The following is a 20,309-nucleotide window of genomic DNA, read 5'->3' as shown; positions in this document are numbered from 1 at the left end:
ATGGTAACAATTACAGCAAAGCCGAGATTCATTGACGCAACCCTAATTTTCCAATGTTGTTCAAGAATTAAAGGTCACCAAAACCCTTCAATTATCTACAGAGAATTGAATATCAAACCAGAATTGAGACAATGAAAACAAAGAACCCTAATTTGAAGATTTGCCCCAATTTTTTGTCACTCACCAAATGTAATTCCTCAACCCCAAAACTGCACAAGCCACCATTAATCCAACCGGAAACTGAACGCAGAGGCACGGCGTTGTCGCACCGGACTTCCACGACGGGATGCTGACGCCGGCGGGAAGAAGCTGCCCTGGACTCGGCGGCGATGGCGGCGCTGGCGACTGCTGCTGCTTTGGCTTCGGCATAGAGTCGACGGTTGCGACGCCGTAAACAGAGTAATCAAGAACCCTAGCGACGCCGTGGACGACGACGTTGGCGGTGACGTAGACGTCGGGCTGGGTGATAGTCGAGTCGTCGACGGTGAAATTGGACTCGGAATTGCTGGTGACGACGATGAACTTTCCGGGAAGGAGAGTCGGGAGGCGAGAGTTGGTCTTGAAGAGGCGGAGGTCGGCGAAGGTGAGCCGCTGAGGCACCACGTGGTAAGGCAACAGGAACGGGTCGGCGGCCGGCACGCGAGACACGGCGTCGTTTTGAGGCACGAAGACGGTGGCGCTCAGTGGAAGGGCGAGCGGATTCGCGGCCGTGATGATGTTGACCCAGCTCCCGAAGTCGCCTGAGCCGATCAAAGCGTCGATGATGTTGTTGAGTTGCTGCCCCGTCGCTCTTGCCGCCGGAAGAGGCGGAGGCAGTGGGGATGGAGGCGACGGCGGAAGTCGTGATGGTCTTGAGATTCTTGATCGCGGCGGCGGAGGTGATGATGGAGGTGACGGCGGCGGTGGTGATGGTGATGGAGGTGGAGGTGGCGATGGTGATGGAGGTGGTGGAAGAGGTGGTTGTGGTGGCGGTGATGGGGGTGAGGTGGTTGGGGGAGAAGCGGAGGCGGCGGCGGAGGAGGATGGATTGAAGAGGGTGAGAGAGGCGGCGATGAGGAGAATGAAGAGAGATGGAGGCGCCATGGGAGAGAAGGGTTGAGGTTTTCTGGGAGTGAGAACTTTTTCTGGGTTTGGACTTTGGAGAGGAGAGAGAAGTGGAGAGTGAAGAAGAAGAGGGAGAGGGTTTTGCCCAGGCGGTTATATTATGCTGTAACAGAATTGCGAATTACGAAGCGCTAACCAACTTTTGGCGGGAAATTCCTTTGGAAGTTTGTGGAAGAAGAGCGAGTTGGTTATTACACGGACTTTGTAAGGGTATTTTCGGCTTTTAACTTTCACTCTCTTACTTTTTTTTTTGGGAAAATGATCATTTACCCGATTTTAGGCTAAAAATTGCCCACTTGCTCCACCAACTGTTTTTTAACCCCATTTACCCAAAACACTCTAAGGGATTATTTCCCCTTTACCCAATTAATTCTTTTTTATTTTTTGTTGGGACTTTTTTGCCCTCTCCTTCTTTTTCACTTAGAGGGAGGAGTCATCCTCCACCTTGCCGGCCTCCGGTGACCAGTGGCAGGGCGCCGGCGACCGGTGACCGGAATCCGGCGACCGGTGACCGAAATCCGACGACCGGTGACCAGAATCAGGCGACCGGCCCCTAATAATATCCAGTAACCATATTATTGCCCCCCAGTAATCATATTACTGCCCCCCAGTAATCATATTACTGCCCCCCAGTAATCATACTATTGCCTCCCAAAAATCATATTATTGTCCTCCAGTGAATTGTATGAACTCCCAAAACCAAAATGAATACACTACAGGCACAATTGATTAATTTATAATCATATTATTGCCCCCCAATACAAAGTCCAATGTCTCTACTGCCTCCCAATAGACCACAAAAAATGCACATTTTTGTAGGATTCACAGATAATTTGACTTTAATACACAGAAAACAACATGTAACTTATCAAAACACCACACTATAGTGATCCCTGTCCCTCGTATCAAAGTCTACTGGGGGCCAATAATGTGTCTACTGCCCCCCAGTAGACCATCAAAATTAAAAAAAAAAAAAAAAAAAAATTCCCGACGTCCTACCCACCAGATCGTCCTTCGTCTCCGCCAGCCCATAAGTAACTGCAGCACCGCCTCCCCTTCACCGGAGTCATCTGCAGCACCGATCCCAACCGCCTGCATTCCGGCTTCTGATCCAGCCTCCTCACCGGAGCCTCCCAGCCTTTGATCTAGCTTCTAAGACCTTGGCGCTGACGTGGCGGGCGAGGTCGCGGATCTTGGAGGGTGAAGGTGAATCGGAGGACGGAGATGGTGAATCGGAATCTGGCTGGGGAGAACGAGTTGGTGAAGAGGAAGAAGCAGTGAGTTGGAGTAGGAGGAAGGCGAGGAAGAAGAAGCGGAGGTCGCAGACTCAGAGATCGCCGACGACAGTGGCCGGTGGGTCCGATTTGAATTCCGGCGAGGGCTTTCCAGAAGCAAGGGGAGGAGAGAGGTTGATGGGAGTCGAGAGAGAGAGAGAGAGTATGAGGGCAATATTGTCCATAGATGTTAGATTGGGTAAATGGGGTTAAATAACTCTTGGTGGAGTAAGTGGGCAATTTTTTGTCTAAAATTGGGTAAGTGGTCACGGCCCCTTTTTTTTTTTTTAATACGAATTTTACTCTTTTACAGTTTTACTAGTTTAAGGGCTACCATAAAACTATTAGAAATTCTAGAATATATATATATAAAAAAGATAAGTGTAATGTCACATGCACTAAGCCACTAAAGGTGAAGAAAAAAATTTGTTTTCTCATTTTAATACATTGGTCAGTAAAACAGCCGAGACATTTTATGAAAATAATAGTAAGAGACATGTTACACCTTCACTCTAAGTAATTAACCATGCATTTCTCACCTTCTTTTGTTTTTGTTTTTTTTGTTTAAACCCCACCCACCTCACCAAATTTAGAAGAAACAGGTTGATCATGCGATTCATCGCCCTACGGCCTACACAATCGGGTTATATAAATGCGTTAGCTGCATACTTGTTCTTCATTTTCAAGCTTCTTTTCATTTGTACGTAATCAAAAAAGAAAAATATGGCAATTACTGCTTAATTAATTTTCTGTATTGATATTATGTCTAATGCTTGTAACCAAGGACAGTAGGATTTTGGAACGCTATCTCGAGAAAAAGAACTTCGATCACACTCCCTATATAACTACACCGCTTTTCATCTCTACTTCCAAGTTCCAACCTTCGCTTCCATACTCGTGGCCGGTGCAATTGGCGTTTGTATCCCAATTGTAGGGACGATTCCGATTTTGCAACCGGAGAAGAATATCTACTAGAAATCTGTTCATTTACATCGCATGTTTTAAATCGGTCAGACTTCCCCACGATGTAAAAAAGTAATTTAACATCGTTTTATGAAAATACCAATTTAAATGTATATCATTAACATTGATTCTTAAAATGATCGGTGTTAAAAGTTTTGTTCGAAAATTTGCAGGAACCTATTTTTGCAAAAAGCGCCAAGTCTTTTAAGTGAAATGAAGAAGCGGGTACTAAAACTCAAAACTTTCACACTTCGAAAAAAATTTGCGCCCGACCCCAAAACTGAAACAGAAAACCCTAGCGAGACTCCTTCATTCTAAACTCACCCCAAACACCTCCATTCTGGACCCTAAGCTCACTCGAACTCGCCGCCATTCTAGAGCTTCTCATTGCTTCCTTCATCTCCGTCCTCGGCTTCTTCGGCATCGACTCCGTCCAGTCCGTCATCTTACGCGCTTCCCACTACGACGGTGACGACGTCCTCATCAACTCCTGCTGCTGCGCCCTCCCCCGGCCAAACCCAAATTCAATTTCTTCTGCTTGAGGGATTCGAGTTGATTTTGCTTCTGCCAAAACCCTTTTCAACTCTTCACAGTTCGCCCTCCAAAGCTTTTCGCCGAGCTCGTTGAAGGACAAGGTTTATAGGATCTTCTGCAGGGAAAAGCTTAAGCTTGCCGGTAGAAAGGGTAAGCTTCGTTATCCTTCGCTTTTCTTTTAAGGTCTATCATGAACTGGATCTTTCAATTTCCGATTTCGGATTTGTTTGGAATCATTCGGTTGTAGAGAAACTGTATTAGAGGGATAGGTAGCTAAGTTTCTTATTTGTGGATCGTACTTGGAGATTTTAGTAGCTGAAATGGTATGCATTCAGATTCTTTTTTCTGATGGATCTACATCTGGTGAATGAAGCTTGGGCTTTGAGTTGTCAGTTCTAATTTCTAAGAAACGAATAAAATTTGCTAAAGCTTTGGTTTGGTACTGGAAAAAGGTTGGATTGTTTTTTCGTTTTTAATTTTTTTTCATGTATGTTGCTATTTTGATTGTTTACTTGTAAATTTCTTAAGTAGAACTGAAAATGACAATGAACCTTTTGCTTGCTTAGAAAATCCGAAACAGAGTTTTTGGTTGGGGAACAGGGAGAGTGGAGTCTGTGGAAGGTGGTGATTTGGGAATGACGAGAATGAATCTAGGGATTAGTGGTGAGGAATCGGGGTCTGTGTTTCGGATTATTTAGGGAAAACTTTAGCTGCTTTAGATCTATCCACGTTTGGTTATATTTTATTTTTCTGTCTTACTAAGTAATAAAGTCTGTTACTTCACTTCACTTGTATTTTGTGTAATGAAGATGGAACTATGTCTAAATGTGAATCCCAACTCAGTTGCTTACATTTCTGACAGTACATGGTGACATGCATATTTTAGACATTGCTGTGGATTTGCCTTCTGTGACAGAAATTTTCGGGTCAAAATATTCAACTACTCTTCTCTGCACTTGATTAAGATGTCAGGTATGGTTTCTGGTTCAACAGATGTATCTTTTTTGGAGAAAAGTTGATGGTATTCGGGGCTATATCTGTTAGAAACCCAGAAACATTGAAGCAGTTTAAATAGAGAATTGATGGTAGCAAGTGTCACAAAGTTGATTCCTTTCTTTGTTTTTGTGCTCTTGGCAGATCAACAGACCGGCCTCCGATCACTTTATCTATTCTCTGCTGGTTCTTCTTGCTTGGTCTACTTGGGTCAGTTGATATTTTCATTTATGATGAAATCCCATGTTGGACATTCAATCAAAGATTGTAGCTTTGGGGTTGGTGGTGGATTGTGTTTGGTGGGTTTGATTTGAAATGTGTTTTTACAGGTGTATAGCTCAGTTGATTGGGTATGCTGGGATTAATTACAGCTCTCCTACTCTTGGCATGGCTATGTCAACCTTATTCCAGCTTTCACTTTTGTACTTGCAGTTATACTCAGGTTTTGCCCTCCTCTTATGTCTTTGGTGTAAAATGTTGTAGCTTGCTTTTCTATTCTATTAGGAAAATTGAGCATACATTGGAAGAAACCTTCATGGAGATTGAGAATCATGGTTATTTTCTTGTTTTGGAATGTGATCATCACAGTTGTTTCATCTTGTTAATGTGTTTTAGATTAGTTTTATGGAAGATTTGGTTTTAGTGTGTTGTATGCATGACATTTCGGACATTGTTGTATGCTCTTAAATTTTTGTTTAGAAGAACTAGTGTAAATATGAAATAGTTCAGTTATCTTGTTATATTGTAGTATGCTGATGAGCTTTCTCTCATTCCAGATAAGAGTTCTGCAATGCATTTTTGAGTCACTTTCATACCCAGTAGAGCTCATTATAGTCTTTTACTATTGCTTCTTTGTGGCTATTCAATCTGTAGTGGTGTTGTGGTTTGTAGAAAGAGACTTAAGTGCTTGGGCCTTAAACCCTAAGTTATGGTTGTTTGCGGTTTTATACTCAGTAAGTAGATAAGCTAAATTGACGACAATATGATGCTCACTTTGAAACTTACTCAAACTATCAGTGATACTATTGCAGGGAGTTTTTGGCTCAGCGTTCCAGGTTGGACTTTTTAGTCTTGTTCCGCTGCAAGGTAACTACTTCCACTGTGGTTTGTTCAATCTTCCAACAATGTTGGGTGTTTTGTTCTTCTATGTTGTAGTTGCTGTGTTCCTATTAGTTGCTTGTTAGCTTCCATGGTTTTACTTTTCGCAATGTCTTTTTAGTTTGTGATAGATGTTCAATTTATATACCTAAGTAATTATGTTAACCTTTCAGAGGAACTGTTGTCTCCTATTTTGTAAGGCATTGGCCGCGCCATTTTTAAGACTCTTAAAGTTTGACATGCCTGTTGGCCACCATGATTGGCATTCGTTGTAGTTGAAAGCATCCTCACTTGTATATGCTTCTGAAATCAGGTTATGGTTATGGATTACAAACTTACATACCCCAGTGGGACTGCCACAACAATGTTGATCAATAGCTTTCACACTAAAAGTGGTGTAGAGCTTGCTGGGTAAACTCTATGTCTCAACTTCATGAAATGCCACCACTGAAACTGGTCATTCTTTCCCCTTCAAAAAAAAAGATTTAATATCCTAAGCCTTTTCTATCTGTTTTCATTCAAATAGAGGCCTGAGTTCAAAATGAATCATTTTTTTTTTATACTTTTTTTGCACTGAATATATATGTACTCTTTTTATTGCAGGAAGCAAGTGCAATGTCTTGGAAAGTATCTAAGCATGAGTTTAATTTGGAGCTGCTTTAAGTGGTTCTTCAGTGGTATTGGAGATTCATGTGGGTTTGACAACTTTCCTAGCCTTGGATTGACACTTTTTAAGAACACGTAAGTATCTTCTTTTTTTCTCTGTCTGATTCTTTTATTGAGTCTAATTCCCTTCCCTTTTCATCCCCTCCCTTCACCCCCCTGCAACACCATTTTCACCCCACTTAATTATAAGTTGAGGTAGCTAACACTACTTTGGTGGAGCCACTGGCGGTAGCTGGTGATGAGAAACAAAGGACTTTGTTTATGAATTAGAAGTAAAGCTGTCCGTATTTACATGTTTCGCTATGTGCAGGTTTTATTTCGACTTCAGTCCTACTTATGTCGGATGTGGTCTTATTTGCCCTCACATAGTCAACTGCTCAGTACTTCTTAGGGTTATCATATCATGGGGTTTCCTTTGGCCTCTCATATCCCAACATGCTGGGCACTGGTATCCAACTGACCTTGGTAGCAATGATTTCAAAGGTCTTTATGGATATAAGGTATTGTGGAATCATTTTTGTTGGAGGCAACACTGCCATCATTATAGCAATAATCTTGATTATATTTGAGGTTTGGCTCAATCCGTAATGTTTGTTTACAGGTCTTCATAGCTATTGCCCTTATTTTGGGGGATGGTCTATAGAATTTGATCAAGATTATAACCATTACTATCAAGGAAATATGCAATAAAAGTAGTAAACAGAGCAATCTTCCTTTGGTTAAAGAAAAGTTGGGTGAGTATTCATATGATGTCTAATATTCATGGATAATTTATTTGACACCCTTTAGTTCTTCACATTGAATCATATACGGAAGGCATTAGTTCAGTGTTGAATTTTTTTTTCCCCCTCTTCTTAGCTTGTAGTAGTTATCTAGTAATCTGGATTGAGTTGTGAAGTAAGAGCATAACTGGCTTAAACATCATTGTCATTTAATATTGTTGTTGTAATTAGGAATGCTAAAGTAAATTATTTGACTTAAGAGTAGCACTCTATATGTATTTACTGCACAGGCATACTGTGTGGTTTATTCTGCTAGATATAGATAAAGAGAACTTAAATTGAGTTCTGATAGTTGAGCCAAAACTAATTTTAATTTTAGGTCTTGAGTCAAGTTAATTGTTCAAGGCAGCTGTCATTGGTTAAATTATCTGATCAGTATCTTCTGAACTCTACATTTATTGTCTAGTTATTCTTTGTGGGAATGAATATGTTTTCTGCTGAAGATTAATAGTTGTTATGTGCTTAGCAGATGGTGAGAGTTCTGAAGTAACCCTGGAACAAAAAAAGAGGGATGAGGTATTTCTCAAGGATAGAATAACAAACTGGGTTGCTGGTTCTGGATATGTGGCCCTGGTTCGACAAACTGCCTAAAGTAAAACCGCTTTCGGAAGGCTTATACATGTGTTTAATTAGCTGAGATAATACGTACATTACATCTACTATGTCGATATATGCCTTCTTATTTCAATACTTTGAATAAATAAGGCGTACCTAAACAACCGGGTGGGGTTGAGTGTGGCTATTATGTTATGCGATACATGAAGGAAATTATAGAGGATGAGACACTTTCATTTCCAACCAAGGTACGTATATGCATTATTATGAAGAACATTTTGGTTTAATTAAGTATTAGCTTGTTTAGCCCCATTGTGACTTATATGTTCTTTAATACATTTCTAGTGGGCGGTAAAGACGCGCAAATCATAGAGCCAAGCTCAAATTGACGAGGTGCGCATTGAAGTGGCTGATTATATACAGAGTTTGGTGTAGGACTTGTGGCTACTAAGAAATTTTTGAGTAAGGCTAGCTAGTTTTTGCTTTGAAGGAAAGTTTGGTGTATATATGTAGAACTGATATAGTTGGTTGCTATTATGTTTATGGGCTAGCCTTTGTAGGTTTTGGGGTTTTATTTTGTGAATTATGTAGAATCTTGAATGAAGATGAGAAAATTAATGGAAAGCCCTAATTTTTGGATGATGAGAAATGTATTTCTAGATTTTTTCCCACCACTAGCAGCTAGATGATTATTTGCACATCATTCTTATATATATGAACTGATGTATATAAATGGGAAACAAAACACTAATGTCAAAGAAAACGATGTCAATTCAGAGATTACAAATCAGTACTTAAAACTGAACTGATGTCTCATGATTATGAACATATCGAAATGTCACCCAAAAATCGATGTACACAAAACCAATGCACATCGATATCTAAACACCAAACCGTTATCTACTGTCAACGTACAAATCAATTGTTATAAAGTAAACTGATTTACCATGAAATACAGGACATCGGTTTTGAAAAATAGAAATGATGTCTATAAAACTACTAGACATCGTTTCAACTAACGAAAAGCGATGTTCCTAGTAACATAAAACATCATTCTTAATAGATTAACTGATGTTGCCTAAAGGTACATACATCGTTCTCAGGAGAATAAGGCGGCAAGATGCATGTAAAAATGGACACGAACAAACAAAATTTTTTGGAGACTGATGTCTACGAGAGTATTAGACATCATTTCTGAAATTGTAATCGATTTAAATGTTCACTTAGGTACTGTTCGAGATATATTTTATTAAGCATAAAATGTGAAAATATGAAGAATTAAATATAGTTAATATATAAGATTATGATGATTATAACGATTATACATAGATTTGTGTTTTAGAATCGATGTTGGTCGTTGTCTGGGACATCAGTTAAAAACGCGCTTATATTGATGTCTGCATCTTTTACATCAGCCACTAAGAGATCGGTCAGAATTTAGTTTTACATCGGTTCTGGACTGATGTAAATTAACAGAATTCTAGTAGTATCGATCTTCTTCATCATCAAGGCCTTCGCTGCGGGTGTCATATTGGCCACCGGATTCATCCACATGCTTCCGGACTCTTTCGAATGCTTGACGTCACCGTGCCTCAAAGAAAATCCATGGACCGGGGAAGTTTCCCTTCACCGCCATCGGAACTTTGATGGTGGATTCCATATATTAATTGCTACTTCTTATTTCAAAAAGGCTCAGAATCAGATCAATGGAGAGCATGAGGGGCACGTACATGTTCATACACATGCCACTCATGGTTCGCTTGATACGAATTCGGCTGAATCACAACTTCTTCGGCACAGAGTGATTTCAAAGGTGTGCACTTCAGATGAGTTTGCTTTGATAATTTTTGTTTAGTTTTGTGTAAAATTTTGATTCATATGGTGTAGGTTTTGGAGTTGGGAATTGTGGTGCACTCAGTTAATATTGGAATTTCATTGGGTGCATCTGTAAGTGCTGAAACAATTCGACCTCTTCTAGCTGTTTTTCAGGACATGGGCCATTGGACTTGGTGGTTGCATGGCTCAGGTAATGTACTTACATAGGCATTTGCAAGCATAATTAGCTATAATGAGCCACGCTTATGCTACCGCCAGCGGTACCAACTCCCGCCAAAGGAGTGACCTACGGGAACACAGCCAGGCAGACTACTGCTTGAGCCCCGGCTTACCCCCAGACCACCGCTGACGCGCCGAGTCAAGACAGCATCAGAAGCTCTAGAAATTGGGAACTGAAGCATATCAGTCCCACATCGAAAACATGGAGAAGATCAGCTCCCTCCTCACCTATAAAAGGTTCTCTCCTCCCGCCTCATCAACTGCGGTGCCGTCGCTGAGAACCCAGGCTGACTCAACCTCTTCCCCGCCAGCCTCTCTCACCCCACCAGTAGAACCACTAGCGGTACTATTGCTCGCTAGCCTCTCCTCCTGCCTTTTACGAGCGGCAACATCCTCTCTTGCCCTAGAACTCTCAGGACGACCGGCACGACCCATTGCAACCTCCCAGGGGATGGTCTGTAGTGGCACGATGTCTAGCGGTTCGGACAGTGAGATTCCTACAGGGGCAGACGGACGCAACGAGTCAATAAACATCCTATCCGCCACGTTGAGTGACACGTCAGACCTGCAATCCTCACTGCTCGAGATCTCTACGACGCTAGCCATCACAAACCCTAAAACCCAAATCAGTAAGTTCCAACAGGATCTAAACTCACCCTTATCTCTGCTTTCACCCAAGAACACCAAGAACACCCATCCCAGAAAACCCAGAAAGTGCCAAAACAAGAATAAAGCGCATTCACACTCAAACCCAGATTCGACCATCTAGCAAGGCAAGAAACCCCATTCCTCTGTCAAACACCTAAAACCCATCCCCAAACACAACTCTAGACCCTTAGCGACACCGGAGAGTGCTAGAAACCACTTGGAAACCAAAAAACCAGAAATCGACAGAAGAAAACAAAAACCCAATACAACAGGGAAGAGATTTAGGCTACCAACCTCAAGGATAGAAACTCTGGTATGCTCAAGGATTCTCGTCTTCGCTTCACGAGGTCTCCGTCCTCCAAAGATCGACAGCTTCACGGAGATTGCAGAATCTTCTTTTCGGATCTCAGAGCAAAGCTTGAGGACGACGATAATAGGTAAAAGTACAAAGTGTTAAACCTCCAGGTTTCCCTCTCTTTTATGTCAACATCAAAGCAATCTAGGCCGTCCGCTGAAAAACGACGTCACACGACAACCGAACACGTGGCCCACGATCGCACTTAATCTCCGGATTAACCGAGGCGTTGCCTCGGTTACAAAATCAATAATTACTCGCATTTATGGCGAAGTGACGGGCGTGCTGCGAGAACATTATTCCACACGCTAACCCAATACATGTTGGCCACGTGTCGAACGCCGTCAGACGAAGCGTCTATCCAAGGTAACCATTGAAAAGGAAGATCACCAATCGTTGGGAGTCTCCGCTAAGCGCAACTCCGCTAGCGGAACTTCTCCCTTTTCATCTTACAAGCGAGATAGTCTCCGCTAAGCGCAACTCCGCTAGCGGAGCTTCTCCCTTTTCATCTGGCAAGCGAGATAGTCTCTGCTAAGCGCAACTCCGCTAGCGGAACTTCTCCCTTTTCATCTTGCAAGCAAGATAGTCTCCGCTAAGCGCAACTCCGCTAGCGGAGCTTCTCCCTTTTCATCTTGCAAGCGAGATAGTCTCCGCTAAGCGCAACTCCGCTAGCGGAGCTTCTCCCTTTTCATCTTGCAAGCGAGATAGTCTCCGCTAAGCGCAACTCCGCTAGCGGAGCTTCTCCCTTTTCATCTTGCAAGCGAGATAGTCTCCGCTAAACGCAACTCCGCTAGTGGAACTTCTCCCTTTTCATCTTGCAAGCAAGATAGTCTCCGCTAAACTCAACTCCGTTAGCGGAACTTCTCCCTTTTCATCTTGCAAGCAAGATAGTCTCCGCTAGGCGCAACACCGCTAGCGGAACTTCCCCCTTTACCTTGCAGGTGAGGCCGTCACCGTTGACCGCAACGCCATTCACTGGGCTACCGCCAGGCAGGTCCCCACGACACTGCTGGTCACTTACTATCAGTGGAGGGACTTCCGCCAACGGCGATTCCCGAGGCAACGCCTCACATTGACAACGACCGCCACGTGGCGATGCAGTCAAACCAAGGTCCTTCGGGACAAGTAAGGGGACGCGTCAACAGAGTCTTTGACGACCCTGATCAGGCATATTGACCCCCGCCACTTGGGTATCAAAGATTGGGTTCGCTACCCAACACCCTCTGCTCAGCGCAGCTCCCCTCAACAAATAATACACCCGTCAAACGGAGGTCTATCTTAGCCAGGGAGTGGGGGACTCCCTGGGGGGCCTAGCAGGGGCCCACCCGAAAGGGTATAAAGCGTTTGCTCAGTAAGCCCATGGTTGACAACGCACTGACGCTAATTATGCTTTTGCAAGTCTGGCGGAAGTAACGCTTCGAACCGCTAGGCAACTCCCCAACCAAGATTGCCCTCCTTGACTGGGGACTTGTACTTACATAGGCATTTGCAAGCATAATTAGCTATAATGAGCCACACTCATGCTACCGCCAGCGGTACCAACTCCCGCCAAAGGAGTGACCTACGGGAACACAGCCAGGCAGGCTACCGCCTGAGCCCCGGCTTACCCCCAGACCACCGCTGACTCGCTGCCACGCGCTGCGCCAAGACAGCATCAGAAGCTCTAGAAATTGGGAACTGAAGCATATCAGTCTCACATCGAAAACATGGAGAAGATCAGCTCCCTCCTCACCTATAAAAGGTTCTCTCATCTCTCCTCATTAATTACGCATTTACTACTTACCTACTGTAACTGTGTCAACATAAATACATTGACTAACTTAGGCATCGGAGAAGAGAAGACCGCCCGACGCGGTCTCCTTCTAACGCCCTTTGTATTTTACTTGACAGGTAGCGGAAGCTCTGAGAATATCACAAGTAGCGGTCCGCCCATCGGACCAGCGTTAACCAAGGTTTAGCTACCGCTGAATCTTAGACATTAACAATGTTAACGTTAGAGATCCGAAGGGCCTCTAGTTAGCTTAAGTGAGAGAGAGAGAGAGATTGACACGAGATGTATAGTGGTTCGTCTTCGCCTTAGCGGGAGACTACGTCCACTTGAAAGCTTATACTAGTGTGTTGAGCCTTGCGGCCCAAGAGGGATTACAAAGCATGTCATGGGATGGATGTTTAAGTGAGAGGAGGCATTCCTTTAATAGGTGAAGGAATGCTTCTCCTTTACATTGTTTTCGATGTGGGACAAGTAACAACTATTCTAGTATAGAAATGCCTAGTTGTGAGGGCATGTTGGCGAGGCCGGAAAGGTGGCTTCCCGGCAACGGATTTGCCACTTCCGGATACCGTGGCGTAGCTTGAACATAGGGCTACACGATGCATGTCTCGGTTGGGCCTCACCATGGCTTATGGGTGTCCCAAAGAGGGTGTTAATTATGCTTGGTGAGATAGCAAACTAGTCATGCTAGTAGGTATCTACAAGTCCCCGAAGTCCCCAAGTAAGAGGAGCTTCTTGGTTGGGGAGTTATACACATGATGTCACCAAGCATAAGTAACCGGGCGGTACGGAGCCCCTACAAGTCTCCGAACTCCGTAAGCAAGAAGGGACTCGTTTAATCCTGCACAATGAGACAAAAAACGCGCATATGTAGAATGCTTGTTGTATTGGTTACCGTTCGTATTAATGGAATGCGAAAAGAATTCGATTTGTAGCGGGCAACAAATGGTAGAAGAATTCAATATTCCATTAATGTGTATGAACATGTAAAATATTGGTAGTTGTATATGTGGATCTTATGGCCATATAACACGCACAATAGATAGTGGCAAGTGTAATGGGTGTCCAAAGTAATTTTGTGGGAGTAGTCCCGGTGACATAGAATGAAGCGTTTGTGAACTTGGGGCTTAAGTAAAACATGTTGGACATGATCGAGCAAGTTGGGTTGTTCGAGCAAGTTGGGTGTAGTTGAGTGTGTAGGCGTTGTGCGAGCATGCGAGGTGTGGCCCAAGCGCAAGTCGTGGCCATACTCGATACCCAAGCAAGTCGTAACCCGAGCAAGTCGTTTATCCGAGCATGTTTTAGTAAGTCGTAAGTGTCACAAGCTTCTAGATGCATGAAAGTGCATTTAAGCATGTATGTGTGTAGCATGTACTTGTAGTAAAGTTGCTAATAACATGTTGTAGGCATGCTTAAGTGTCATGGAGACATGTATAGTCATGGCAAAGGCTCTAATTGCAAGAGCGCAAGAGGTAAGATATAGTGACTTATCTTTTGCAGATTTGAAGGCTAGCGGAGTTGGCCAAGCATGATGGTCCATTGCTTGTGGTGGATAAATTACTCCGATAATGTACGTCAACTCGTAGTTGAGGTTGAATAATCGAATTTCCTTAGAACAAAATAAGTGATTAATACATGAATATGTAAAATCAACACTAATAGCTTATGTATATACTTTGATATCATTATAAGCCCATGGAAGACATAGTGGCTATGGTCAATAGCCATGCCCTGAACAATTGCCGCATGCACATGTGTAGATGTAGGTGTGGCTGATATGTGGTTGACAGCATAGGCTAATGATGTATGATCATTAATCATGGATTCTACAATATGCATGTGCATGCCATGTATCCAAAAGATGATAGCCTATGACGCACGTGTGTATGCATGGCCAATTTATATGTGTTGAGTAAAGTGTGGCTGAGATGCATGGCCATGAGAATATAGTATATGTTTGGTCATGCTCGAAACACACATAAAAAACTTATCTCTGCAACGAGCCAATGGCCTGCGTTTTGAGTGTTTGAATAGATTAGGTAGCGCGGGAATGCACGAGCTGTGATCGATGCACTGGTGCTGACCAGTAACTCGGAGAACCGAAGCTAAGCAGAGCGGAGCTGCTACATGGCGGTGCTCCCAGCTAGGTCAGTGGCTTCTCGGTGGCTGGCGGAGCGGAGGATGGAAACCCTCTGGGTGGTACGAAGCAGCTACGGAGTTTGTTCAGCGGAAGTGCTCCGCTGAGTGTTGACTGGCGGAGGTGGAGCTGCAGGTTCGGCTTGGCGAAGCGGAGGCTCCTAGCTCGGCGGAGGATAGCTAGCGGTGGCAGTTGGTTGGCGGAGCGGATCTTGGCTCGGCGGAGGTGTGCCGTTGATGATCATGGACGACAGAGCTCTTGGCCGGCGGAGCGGAGCTCGATTTGGTCAGCGGAGCTTGTCCGCTAAGTTTTGGTCAGCGGTGCTCTGTCCATGGTCGGCGGAGGCAGGCTAGCGAAGAGTCTGGTGGAGCGGAGACAGTCCGGCGGAGTTGGCTAGCGGGGTTTGGATGGCCGAACCCGTGGTGGAGTTCAGTGGAGCTGGGTTTTGTCAGCTGCGGTCTTGGTTGGCGGAAGTTGCGGCCAGCGGTAGTGGAGCTCGTCAGCGGAAGAAAAGTGAGCTGAAGTGGCTCTGGCCGGCGGTAGCGGAGTTGTGCTCGACGGTTGAAGCGCCAGCTAGCGGTGGTGCCTGGTGGAGCAGAGCTGGCTAGCGAAGGGAGCAGCAGTTGGGTCCGGCGGAGCTGCAAAGTAGAGCTGAGGCTCCGAGCTCGAGTTCAGCGGAGATGCTCGGCGGAAGAGCTCGGCGGTGACCTGGAGGTTGGCGGAGGAAGAGTTCGGCGGTGCCGCTGACCAAGTTCGGCGGAGCGGAGACTGATGGAGACCACGAGTTCCAGGTCGAAGGTGGACGGAGTTGCAATTGGTAGTGACTGGCGGGAATTTTGAAAATTGGAGGGGTGCCCAGAGAAGTTTTCTGGGTGTCCAGGTCGAGTTCCATTTTTTTTTTGAAGGTTCAGCGTTGACCAGACGTTGACCGGACCCTGATGGGTGTTGACCAGCCCTAATTTGATGTTGAATGAGCGTTGACTCGATATTTTCGGGTCAAAGTTCGTGGTAGGTGACGAAGCCTTTGTGTTGGCTTCCCACAGACGGCGCCAATGTTAACGTTAGAGATCCGAAGGGCCTCTAGTTAGCTTAAGTGAGAGAGAGAGAGATTGACACGAGATGTATAGTGGTTCGTCTCCGCCTTAGCGGGAGACTACGTCCACTTGAAAGCTTATACTAGTGTGTTGAGCCTTGCGGCCCAAGAGGGATTACAAAGCATGTCATGGGATGGATGTTTAAGTGAGAGGAGGCATTCCTTTTATAGATGAAGGAATGCTTATCCTTTACATTGTTTTCGATGTGGGACAAGTAACAACTATTCTAGTATAGAATTGCCTAGTTGTGAGGGCATGTTGGCGAGGCCGGAAAGGTGGCTTCCTGGCGACGGATTTGCCACTTCCGGATACCGTGGCGTAGCTTGAACATAGGGCTACACGATGCATGTCTCGGTTGGGCCTCACCATGGCTTGTGGGTGTCCCAAAGAGGGTGTTAATTATGCTTGGTGAGATAGCAAACTAGTCATGCTAGTAGGTATCTACAAACAGGTAATTTCTCCCCAATTACTGACGCTCTGTCTGAACGGCAAAATGACTGATATTATATTTCCCCTTGATATTGTCTGTGGCCTTCTTTAGTATCAGCATCTGGCTTAGCAATGACATGGCAAGTCAGTGGCACCTTTCCCACAGTAATAGTCCAAATGTTACTTTTTGTTGGAAAATTTGGTCGATGGATGCTACTTCTATCACCAGATTTCACCTACTACAAAATCTCAAAAATACAATATATTAGTAACAAATAATAATCATAATATTATTGTCATAATAGATTAAATAACAAGGATTATAGAACTTATCTCTTGAATAGGCTTTCGAAGGACACATTACTCGAAAAGAATTTAAGGTTGAGGCGTGTAAACACTGCCCTTAAGAGTAGATTTCACCCCTCAGAGACAATGTCTCGGTGTAGCAGGTTTGTGGCGCCCTACCCTTCAGGGTACAACAACCTCGATCCTTGTAGGTGTACACTCACAATACTCGGATCGTATTGAACAGCTTGAAACTTTCTTTTGGTGGAATAGATAAATTAAAGGAAACACATGAATACTTTGAGCTCGGAAAGGAAACAAAGGAGATTGAATTTCTATTGTATGTTTTTATCTGGAAAGCTAGGGATTATATATATGGCAGGAATGATCAATGCGATGACAATTTAACAATAGCAATTAAGCTATGTTATGTAACCGAAAGGAATATTATGACATTGATTAGGAAGAATCAAAACGTCAAAATAGGAATGACAAGGCCGGAAATGTGGCTTCCCGGCGACGGATTTGTGACTTCCGGATACCGTAGCGTAGCTTGAACATAGGGCTACAAGATGCAAGTCTCGGTTGGGCCTCACCATGGCTTGTGGGTGTCCCAAACAGGGTGTTAATTATGCTTGGTGAGATAGCAAATACTCCATATTGTTGGAGGTATGTACAAGTCCCCGAAGTCCCCAAGTAAGAGGAGCTTCTTGGTTGGGGAGTTATACACATGATGTCACCAAGCATAAGTAACCGGGCGGTACGGAGCCCCTACAATTCCTCGAACTCCGTAAGCAAGAAGGGACTCGTTAACCTGCACAACAAAGACAAAAAACAGGCATACGCAGAATGCTCGTTGCATTGGGCAACAAATGTGAGTTGTATGGATATGCGTTGGCATATATAAAAGTATGGGGTGCGTGATACATGTTGATGCATATCAGCGAATGGTGCCGAGTACGATCGAGAACGCGTATGGTCGTGTGAGCGTATGGATTGCATATGATAAATGTAAGTTGCATGAGCGGTGCGAAGGTAAGCGCTTGTAACTCATGAACGATTACCGCGCATACGGTTGTGTCTGTTTGGTTTTCGCTCGTATTAATGGAACGCGAAAAGAATTTGATTTGTCGCGGTCGGTAAACGACAAATGGTAGAAAAATTCAATGTTCCATTAACGTGTGGTGTGTCGAGTAGACATAAGCGTAAAGCTCGAGGATTACCGGGAAGGCATGAGCGGGAAACTCGGGGTTGCCGGGAAGGCATGAGCGGAAGCTCGGGGTGCCGGGAAGGCATGAGCGGTAAGCTCGGGGTGCCGGGAAGGCATGAGCGGGAAGCTCGGGGTGCCGGGAAGGCATGAACGGAAGCTCGGGGTGCCGGGAAGGCATGAGCGGGAAGCTCGGGGTGCCGCGAAGGCATGAGCGGAAGCTCGGGGTGCCGGGAAGGCATGAGCGGAAGCTCGGGGTGCCGCGAAGGCATGAGCGGTAAGCTCGGGGTGCCGGGAAGGCATGAGTGGAAGCTCGGGGTGCCGCGAAGGCATGAGCGGTAGCTCGTGATTTCCGCGAAGGCATGAGCGGAAGCTCGGGGTGCCGGGAAGGCATGAGCGGGAAGCTCAAGGGTGCCGGGAAGGCATGAGCGGGAAGCTCAAGGGTTGCCGGGAAGGCATGAGCGGAAGCTCGGGGTGCCGGGAAGGCATGAGCGGTAAGCTCGTGAGCGGAAGCTCAAGGGTGCCGCGAAGGCATGAGCGGTAAGCTCGTGAGCGGAAGCTCAGGGGTGCCGCGAAGGCGTGAGCGAAAGCTCGGCGGTGCCGCTGAGGCACGAGCGCGAAAGCGTGGCGGTGCCGCTGAGGCATGAGCGCGAAAGCTCGGCGGTGCCGTTGAGGTATGAGCGCGAAAAGTTCTGCGGTGCCGCTGAGGCACGAGCGTGAAAAGCTCGGCAGTGCCGCTGAGGCACGAGAGCGAAAGCGTGGCGGTGCCGCTGAGGCACAAGCGCGAAAGCTCGGCGGTGCCACTGAGGCACGAGAGCGAAAGCGTGGCGGTGCCGCTGAGGCATTAACGGGTAGCTCGAGGTGATGCCTTGAGGCATGAGCGTGACCGTTGCTAATTATGTTGGGCTGTATGTACAAGTCCCCGAAGTCCCCAGTCAAGGAGGGTGTTCTTGCGGGTTGATACCAAAGCGTAGCTTTGTGCCATATATCAAGCATAATTAGTGCGAGTGCGTCGTCCATCTAGAATTGGTTGGAGCGAACGCTTTTGCCCTTTCGGGTGGGCCCCTGCCAGGCCCTGCGAGGAGTCCCCCACTCCTGGCTATAGACCTCCAGATGGTCGGAAAATTGTTTGATGAGGGGAGCTGCGCGGAGCAGAGGGTGTTGGGTAGCGAGCCCAATCTTTGGTACCCAAGCGTCGGGGTTAACTGCCGGATCAATGGCTGCCGTAGGCTGTGTTAACTAGTCCCTTTGCTATTTCTCGGAGGAGAAACTTGACTGCAATGCCGCGTAGCGGTCATTATCATTATGAGGCGTTGCCTTGCCGCTTGGCGGCTGAATAAAAAATGATAAACACATAGAGCAAGTAATAATATTTTGTTTGAGTGTCCCATGTTTATTTAATTGGGTTGCAATTAAAAATAGAAGCATGACATATGTGTATAGCATGTACTTGTAGTAAAGTTGCTAATAACATTTTTTGCATTTTTGTAGATATGCTAACGGATCATTGAGATCGGTATGTGAAGCATGGCATATCTAGTATGTGAGATCTAGAAAGTGTTGCCAAATCTACGAAATGTTGTTGGCATGCTCAAAAGTTTATGGAAGTATGTAAAAGCATACCAAGTGTGATATATTGTAGGCATACTTAGAAGTAGTAAAAGCATGGTATTGGCATGGTAATAGCTCTAATTGCAATAGCGTAAAAGATAAGATAGAGTTACTTATCTTATGCCGATTTGGAGGCTAGCGGAGTTGGCCGAGCATGACGATCCATTGCTTGGCGGATAAAGTACTCCGATAATGCACGTCAACTCGTAGTTGAGGTTGAGTGTCCCATAGCAATAGTTGCGTTTTCCTTGAAACAAAATAGATGATTAATATGTAGATTAATTTGTAAAATCAACATAAATAATTTGCATATGTACTTTGATAAAATTGTAAGCAAAGTGTAGAAGCAAATGTGGTGGTTGATGACAAATAATATGTATATATGTCTATTTTGTATGTCCAATTTGCGGGGAACATACGAGCTCTCCTACATAACACATCGGTTATATGCAAATGAAATAACCATATAGCATAAGTGTGATGATTGGATACATAGCGGCAATGTGTATGCTCATAAAATAATGTAAAGATGGAGCATGTAAACTCAATATAATTGTCAATCGGAGATATAGGCAAACCAATGATCTCTATTGATAATGCCATGTGCAAAGATGTATAGCTGGAAGCATGTGGTTGAAGTCAACTGACGTACGTAAATAACCTTTGAGACAAGGACTTTAATCAAGTACCAGCATGTTTTCATATTATATGGATGGGCATGCATGGTGTTGTCATTTGGTTTCAGTAG

The 20,309-nt window shown here is 44.8% G+C and overlaps 3 protein-coding genes across 3 annotated transcripts; 2 read left to right on the top strand and 1 right to left on the bottom strand.

The window, feature by feature from the left end:
- Positions 1-180: 180 nt before the first annotated feature.
- On the bottom strand, positions 181-1,083 carry LOC133731209 (FAS1 domain-containing protein SELMODRAFT_448915-like). The gene has a single exon (XM_062158635.1). It carries the CDS (start codon positions 1,081-1,083, stop codon positions 181-183), a length of 903 nt encoding a protein of 300 aa, XP_062014619.1.
- A 2,057-nt stretch (positions 1,084-3,140) lies between these two features.
- Positions 3,141-10,012, top strand: LOC133731208 (zinc transporter 1-like). Its single transcript, XM_062158634.1, has 4 exons — positions 3,141-3,153; positions 3,253-3,340; positions 9,458-9,782; positions 9,857-10,012. Exons 1-4 carry the CDS (start codon positions 3,141-3,143, stop codon positions 10,010-10,012), a joined length of 582 nt encoding a protein of 193 aa, XP_062014618.1.
- Positions 6,174-7,635, top strand: LOC133733461 (probable metal-nicotianamine transporter YSL6). Its single transcript, XM_062161081.1, has 4 exons — positions 6,174-6,377; positions 6,570-6,707; positions 6,943-7,132; positions 7,234-7,635. Exons 1-4 carry the CDS (start codon positions 6,283-6,285, stop codon positions 7,273-7,275), a joined length of 465 nt encoding a protein of 154 aa, XP_062017065.1. The 5' UTR covers positions 6,174-6,282; the 3' UTR covers positions 7,276-7,635.
- Positions 10,013-20,309: the final 10,297 nt, after the last annotated feature.

Source organism: Rosa rugosa, chromosome 2 (assembly GCF_958449725.1).
Source record: "Rosa rugosa chromosome 2, drRosRugo1.1, whole genome shotgun sequence".
Classification (NCBI taxonomy): domain Eukaryota; kingdom Viridiplantae; phylum Streptophyta; class Magnoliopsida; order Rosales; family Rosaceae; genus Rosa; species Rosa rugosa.
Note: the sequence above shows the minus strand (reverse complement) of the source record. Positions and strands in the feature narration are given on the sequence as shown.